This window comes from Pygocentrus nattereri, chromosome 26 (assembly GCF_015220715.1).
Source record: "Pygocentrus nattereri isolate fPygNat1 chromosome 26, fPygNat1.pri, whole genome shotgun sequence".
Lineage (NCBI taxonomy): Eukaryota > Metazoa > Chordata > Actinopteri > Characiformes > Serrasalmidae > Pygocentrus > Pygocentrus nattereri.
The window spans coordinates 8,946,668-8,954,383 of record NC_051236.1 but is presented as its reverse complement, the minus strand read 5'-3'; the positions used below and the strand labels follow the sequence as shown (position 1 = coordinate 8,954,383).

Genomic DNA, 7,716 nt, shown 5'->3' with positions numbered 1-7,716 from the left:
CATTCATTTCAACTTACATTCCAGTTTCACTTAAGGTATAAAGTGATTTATAGCAGTTACTAAATAATAAGCCTGCAATTTAAGGGTTTAGCAGTGACAAAACAACAGCATATTTGTGTTTAACTGGGCTGTGAGACGAACCAGATGAAAGTCAGGAATGACAGAAATCTGCGTCATTCCAGGGAGTTGCCCTGCTCTCTCCCTCTCTCCCTCCCTCCCTCTCTTTCTTTCGTCCTTTCTCTGTGCTCTGTTTCCAACATCCCACCCACTCTCTCTTTCTCTCATCTGCTTTAGCTTGGTATTAGTGGGAACTCCTCTGAACTGGTCGCAACCATCCCTGAGCTGCATCCATCTAGAGTGCTAACACAATAACTGCAGGTAAGTGATACTGATGCTTCACGTACTACGCCCTCAGATGTCGGCTAGTGTTCACCAGGTCCAGTAACGCACTGTAATGTAAAGGCAAGTAAAGAGGCAACAGGCTACAGAGAGATTTCAGCCAGAGATGTTAGTCCTAATTTTGTGAAACGTGAAAGAAGAACTAAACGGCTGTGACTGTTTTGCTAAATTAACATGTTGTTCCAGCTGAAACTGAATTCATGGAAGTTGCATAATGTTGGCCTTGCCAGAAAGAAAGTCCCTACACCCAAAATGAAAGCTTAACTTGCTGTGTATAAGGTCCTTTCCCATTTATTGTACTGTAAATGAATCAGAACGATCACTGTGTAATTATAGCGGGATAGTATCTGTTCTCCTGGGACAAGTGTTTCTTCCGTCTACGGTATCAGCAAAGCTCAAAATCCAAAGGAACTCTCCAGCATTTTCCAAGCTAATCTCCGTCTGCTGTATCTGTAGCAAATGGCCAATTACAATGAACATTTAGTTGTCTCGTATTTAAAAAAGAACAGAAAACCTGTCGAATGAAAAAACAAACTTGTAATAGAAGCCAATGGGCAGGTGCTGAAATCTGCATGGAGACTGACAGTTCCAGCAAGCATTTAAAAACAAAGTAGGTAAACCATGGAAAACAGGAATATGAGGGTCTATTTTCTGCCCTCATCTAAATTTTTCACTCTCACAACTACAACATATAAATATCATCTAACATACTAGTTTAATGTAGGTTACAGAGTAACTTATAACAGTTACTGAAAACAAGCCTGGAATTTAAGAGGTTCAATGCACAAATGTGTTTAACTGGGTTGTGAGAGGAACCAGATGAGAAAAGAAAACCTGTTGAGTCAAAACAAACCTACAATAGAAGCCAAGCCATGTGCTGAGGTGCCCATTGGACTCTATTTATTTTAAGTTAATGTGTTTTCTGATATACACACACACACACACACACACACACACACACACACACACACACATACACACTATTATTATGTAGTAAAGAATTATTATCCTTGATAGTTGGCTGTATACCACAGATATGTCCGACAGAGATTTAAAAAAATGCTGGACCATTCCTTTAACATCCTAAACAACATGCGTGTCTGTGCTGTGCTCGTGAATAGTGTTGTGTTCAGGATGCCACTTGGAGGGGGAAACAGGTGTGGCTGCTGCCAGAAGACTGTGTACTTTGCAGAGGAAGTGCAGTGTGAGGGGAAATATTTCCACAAGTCCTGTTTTCTCTGCAGTAAGTCACCCCCAACCAGCCTTTCTGCCTCCATAACTAGGCATTAGTGTTCTTTAATAGGCATTGCTGCCTGTTTGTTTATTATTTTCTGATCTATTTCTGAAACTCTGTCGGTAGCAGCAGTAGCAGCATGAAATGAAACCCTCTGAGACGTCCTAAGTGAGAGATGGCATGCCTTGCCTTCTTTCAGGCCACATGTCTGTGAGGAAAGCATCTAAATCTCTTCTACTTTAACAAGCATGCCCATATTAGGAGGTCAGTCAATGAGCGTCATTGTGGCTGGGTCTGCCTTATATGGGACTCCAGCATGTGCTTCAGTCTAACTCTGAGGCCAAGAGATGAGAGCATGGGTGTGTGTCTATATAAACAAGTAGTACCGATGTGACAGACAGAAGTGTGCTGTTGCACACAGTAGAGTCATAGTACTGAACCAAAATGACTTTTGTCATGTACATTCTTAAAGGTTTGAACAAGTGATAAGTATGGCAGTGAACTGAGACCACATATTAGGCAACGTGGAAATATTCAGGACTCTTTAAAAAAAAAAAAGAAAGAAAGAAAAAAAAAAGAACAAGATTAGGAAAAGGCCAAAAATGGGATAGTAGATGGTAACACAAGTAGTAACACAGTACAAAGGACATGATTCTGGGAAAAAAAAAAATCTACAAGAGATTTATAGGTTATTATAGCAAGTTCATGCCTAATCTAAACAGCAGTCTCTGTAAATCTACACCATCTCAAAAGCATCCCCCCCTTTTCAAGTTGCTTTTTCAAACAGCAGATAAATACCTTAAAAGGCTTAGCGGGCTGTAACTCAGCAGTGGAATGTTTCCTCTTCGCTTCCTCACAGTGGTGTGCAAAAAGAACTTGGACAGCACTACAGTGGCAGTACACGTGGACGAGATCTACTGCAAGTCCTGCTATGGCAAGAAATATGGTCCAAAAGGCTACGGTTTTGGAGGTGGGGCAGGGACCTTGAGCATGGACACTGGTGAAGCACTTGGAATTAAACCAGTGGAGTAAGTAAAGGCTCTTCACACTGCCTGGAAACTACATTAGGGCTGGTTTTCAATAGATGCCTGAAGGGACAGGCGAATGGAAAAGGAAAAGAATCAGGATTGTCTTAAACTTACAGCAAAAAAAAAAAAAAAATCTAATGTGCACATATTTTCCTTTATCCCAAATATAGCTGATCAGCCAAGACTTGTTTGGTGCCCATTCTTTGCTCCTTTGGTTTTGCACAGGAGCTGCACTGCTAATGTAGCTGAGTAAAGGAAGGCATACTCAGTAGTTAGCTTACCATTGGAATATGAGGCTAACTGAAACCTAGCCTTAAAATTGTGTCAAATTGTTAAACAGACACCAATTTGGGTTTAGGACATGTAGTCATCTACAAAAAATGGACAAATACACAGGCAAAACCTACTGCTGTGTAGTATATATATGTGTCTCAATCATTCAGTGGATTTGACATTGAAATGATTCAACAACTCGATGCATTAGACATGCTCTTAAGCATGATGACTAATCAGTGGGGCATGGCTACCTGTATACCACTTTTCAAAGTACTGGGGCAATGACTCACCAATATTTTTTTTGCTCAAATGTTTTAGTTTCATTTTGTAAAGACAAAATAAAACATTGTATTTTACCAATGTAAGTGCAACAGTACATTTCTATATCTAATCCTAATCCTTCCACCATCCTCCGCCCATGCCCCCTGCTTTCCACTCCTCTGCCTCCCTGCTCCTGACAGTAAATAACATGCCTACCACTTTTTCACTGAATGCCTATATCAGGATATGCCTATAAATAAACAACCAAACTCAGCATCAGAACAAAATCAGGTAGGGGGTGGCACATTTCCCCAAAATAAGTCTAGCTCCCATCTCCTTGGTTGGAAGAAAGCTATAAACTCTAAACAGAAAGCCATGTTAGCATTTCAAAAACATTTAAAATCACTGGTAAAAAAAAAAAAAAAAAAAAAAAAAAAAATCACAGACGTTGTAGCATTTGGCTCAAATAACACAAAGTGTTTTTTACAGTGAGGTTTATGATTACAGTAATCCCAGAGTGTTCTGCGTTACCAACTAGGTGATTGGCTCTTATTACTGAGGGGTGGGATTTCACCTGTAAAAAGATGCCAAGTTGAGTATTGCAAGCTTTTGCATTCACTTTTCAACCAATGAACTGTCTCCTTGTCCTTTATAATGTAAGAACTTACATTGTAAGTAATGTAGCAGAACCTACTGAACCCTCAGGTCCAAAACATGCACAGTGACACTGTTTATGAAAAGATTTATTGGGACACATTATCTTTTGTTGTGTTGTTTTATTTTCCAGTCAGTCAGCTTTGGTTCTTTTATAACCCCAATTCCAATGAAGTTGGGACGTTGTGTAAAACATAAGTAAAACAGAATACGATGATTTGCAAATCTTTTTCAACCTATATTTAATTGAATACACTACAAAGACAAGATATTTAATGTTCAAACAGATAAACTTTATTGTTTTTTGCAAATATTCACTCATTTTGAATTTGATGCCTGCAACATGTTCCAAAGAAGTTGGGACAGGGGCATGTTTACCACTGTGTTGCATCACCTTTCCTTTTAACAACACTCAATAAGCGTTTGGGAACTGAGGACACTAATTGTTGAAGCTTTGTAGGTGGAATTCTTTCCCATTCTTGCTTGATGTTCAGTTGCTCAACAATCTGAGGTCTCCATTGTCGTGTTTCGCGCTTCATAATGCACCACACATTTTCAATGGGAGACGGGTCTGGACTGCAGGCAGGCCAGTCTAGTACCCACACTCTTTTACTACAAAGCCACGCTGTTGTAACACGTGCAGAATGTGGCTTGGCATTGTCTTGCTGAAATAAGCAGGACGTCCCTGAAAAAGACGTTGCTTGGATGGCAGCAGATGTTGCTCCAAAACCTGTATGTACCTTTCAGCATTAATGGTGTCTTCACAGATGTGCAAGTTATCCATGCCATGGGCACTAACACACCCCCATACCATCAGATATGCTGGCTTTTGAACTTTGTGCTGATAACAATCCAGACAGTCCTTTTCCTCTTTGGCCCGGAGGACACGATGTCCATGATTTCCAAAAACAATCTGAAATGTGGACTCGTCAGACCACAGGACACTTACACTTTGAGGGATTTCTCCAGATTCTCTGAATCTTTTGATGATATTATGGACTGTAGATGATGAAATCCCTAAATTCCTTGCAATTGCATGTTGAGAACGTTGTTCTTAAACTGTTGGACTATTTTCTCACGCAGTTGTTCACAAAGTGATGAACCTCGCCCCATCCTTGCTTGTGAATGACTGAGCCTTTCAGGGATGCTCCCTTTATACCCAAATCATGACACTCATATCATCATATCTGTTTTTATTTGTGTTTTACACAACGTCCCAACTTCATTGGAATTGGGGTTGTAGCACAAATTTATTTCAATACATTTTAACCCAGCACTTTTGGAGGTGTAGTGCCAACCCTGCAGTGGGGCATGCTTCCATTGCTTATTAGCTATATTAGCTTCACAGATCCAGAGCTAAAAACTAAAGAAGCAAAATATGAACACCAAACATGTCTTGAGTCATAGACTAAATTTAGGGTACATGACAATACTGTGTAACTTATATTTGCCAGACCATTTCTTTTAGATGTACGTCTGAAGGGATGGATGGATGGAAGGAAAAGGCACAGATAAGAATGAGGAATATATCTTTAACTATGCCAGTTCCAACTAATCCAGTATGTCGGTCTTATTATTGTCATATTCACACATCAAACATTGTGTTTTGTACACAGGCAAGCAGCACATCGTCCCACCAACAACCCCAATACCTCCAAGTTTGCGCAGAAGTTTGGCAGTTCAGATGTGTGCCCTCGCTGTGGCAAAGCTGTGTATGCAGCAGAAAAAGTGGTGGGAGCCAATAGCGTAAGTGAATTCTTTCCCCACATCCCCACATTTATTTGTGCACTTATTCCCTTACATCACCTTTAATGCTGGGACAACCTCCAGCATTCAACATTTACCAATTTTTCCACACATTTTAAAGGAGAATTCCAATTGTTTTTCAAAATGTCTGCATATACAAATGGCTGGGATGTAAACAAAGTCACTCAGAGTGGTTTGGTGTGAAGTGTCCTGTTCTAGAGAATCTTGCCAAGGCAGAATTGTTCATAGTGGTGGTGATGATAAGTACCAGACGTCTGAAGAGTTTAATGCCTCTGAAAGCGCCCTCACATAAACTTTGTGCATGAAATGCTACAAGCAGTAAGGCAAAATTACCCCCCCCCCCATAAAACACATAAAAACTCACAAGACACATGTTGGTTCACTGGTTGTTTTGGATGATAAATAAAATAGCACAAACTTGCACTGTAGACATGGGGACCCTTGGTTCTTATCACCACTGTAATGAAATAGCCAGAAAGTTTCTCTGCAATGAACCACATCATATCAAATCTATCTGAAAGACGTTATTTATATCTCAATGATTGAATTATGCTGAAATTCGGAAAAATTGGTGGAATTTCCCTTTAAATTTCAGCGTTGCCTATGGTCAAGATTTCAAAAGCAAGATAAAGAGAAGGCCCTGAGTGGATTATGGTCAACCGTTCAGTAGACAAGAAAAAGGGTGAACCTTGAAGGCTTTTTACTTTGTATGTGTCTTTCTAGTCATGGCATAAGAGCTGCTTCAGGTGTGCCAAGTGTGGGAAGAGCCTGGAGTCCACCACTTTAGCTGATAAAGACGGAGAAATCTACTGCAAAGGTCAGGAGTCCACTTAATTCACGCACACACTAATCCATACACATTTAGAGCTCAGTTGGTGTAAGAGACTTTGAGGTATTCATAATTTATGCTAATTTAACAGATGAACATTGTGTTAAAGCAGTAATAATATTACATCCACTTATAACACTGCTGAACTGAATAATCCAAGATTTAGCAGGCCATTAGGAGAGTTTCATTTATTTAAATAACCTTGTGCTCATTTTGCTTTGAATCCACAGGGTGCTATGCTAAGAACTTTGGGCCAAAGGGTTTCGGATTTGGTCAGGGAGCAGGAGCTCTAGCCCATGCTCAGTAAAGCAGTGGACGCAAGAAGACCCCAAAACTCTGTTCTTCCACACTTATTAAAGAGCCCAAAAGCCTTAAATGCACACATTTCTGCACGCAGAAGTGCTTCTGAATCTTTAAATGTCTATTAAGCCAGCATTTTACATGGACCAAATCCCAGAAGCAGCATGGCGACACTTAATTAGCTTCAAGATTGTTCTCATATTGTTTTACATCACGCTGGGATTTTAATTTTCTTTTGGAATTAATGATGGGTTTGTTTTTGCTGCAAAAAGAGCTAATTTATTACAGTGAAAAGAATAAAGCATGGCTTTCCACCTAAGCAAGAGTAAGTCATGATTTGGACTTGAAACAATGTAAGTGAATGGCACATTTCACAGACCATTTACCTGAAAGGATAACGGTGCACATTACACTGTCATAAGGGAGGGGGGGTCATAAATCAGAATAAACATCACTCTCCTAAAGACCGATCCTTTTCAGTCTTTTTAGACAGCGGTATCCTTCACGGCTAGAAGCAAGAGAAACACTGCACTTGTAGTCCGTCCAAAGAGATGACCCGTTTGTTTATCTCTGACATCATCAAGACATCAAAAAGCGGCGAGTGTTGTAAAGAACAATGGGTGTTTATCTGCGTGAGGCTGTCACTGCCCTGGTGATGGTCATGTTGACATGGAGACAGAGGCCCACAGCTGGTGAGGGAATTATTGGATGTATGATATCGACAGAATACCAGTTTTGCAATTATACTGCAACATACCGCATTCGTGATATACCTCACAAGATAAACAATGCATTGGTGATTTAAAAACTTGACATGGTCAGGACTGTGTAGTAAAGGGGTACATGCGATGGTGTTATAGTTAGTACACAAAAAAGGTAATTGTATTCCGTTACAGTTCCAGAAGAAAGACAGTAAGCAGGTTACAGACCCATTATGAAAAGAGGGTGATTGGCAGCAGGATTACAGT

The 7,716-nt window shown here is 40.1% G+C and overlaps 1 protein-coding gene across 1 annotated transcript; it reads left to right on the top strand.

Moving 5' to 3' along the window:
• Window positions 1–219: 219 nt before the first annotated feature.
• csrp1b (cysteine and glycine-rich protein 1b) lies at window positions 220–7,067 on the top strand. The gene is made up of 6 exons (XM_017721191.2): window positions 220–378; window positions 1,521–1,642; window positions 2,493–2,661; window positions 5,469–5,598; window positions 6,343–6,436; window positions 6,679–7,067. The coding sequence occupies exons 2-6, from the start codon at window positions 1,534–1,536 to the stop codon at window positions 6,753–6,755; spliced, it is 579 nt and encodes a 192-aa protein (XP_017576680.1). The 5' UTR covers window positions 220–378; window positions 1,521–1,533; the 3' UTR covers window positions 6,756–7,067.
• The last annotated feature ends 649 nt before the right edge of the window (window positions 7,068–7,716 follow it).

Excerpts from the sequence above, each read along its gene's own strand:
- csrp1b (XM_017721191.2), top strand. The coding sequence starts at position 1,534 with ATGCCACTTGGAGGGGGAAACAGGTGTGGCTGCTGCCAGAAGACTGTG. Across the intron at positions 5,599-6,342 it reads AAGTGGTGGGAGCCAATAGC|TCATGGCATAAGAGCTGCTT; the intron begins GTAAGTGAATTC and ends GTGTCTTTCTAG. Across the intron at positions 6,437-6,678 it reads CGGAGAAATCTACTGCAAAG|GGTGCTATGCTAAGAACTTT; the intron begins GTCAGGAGTCCA and ends TTGAATCCACAG.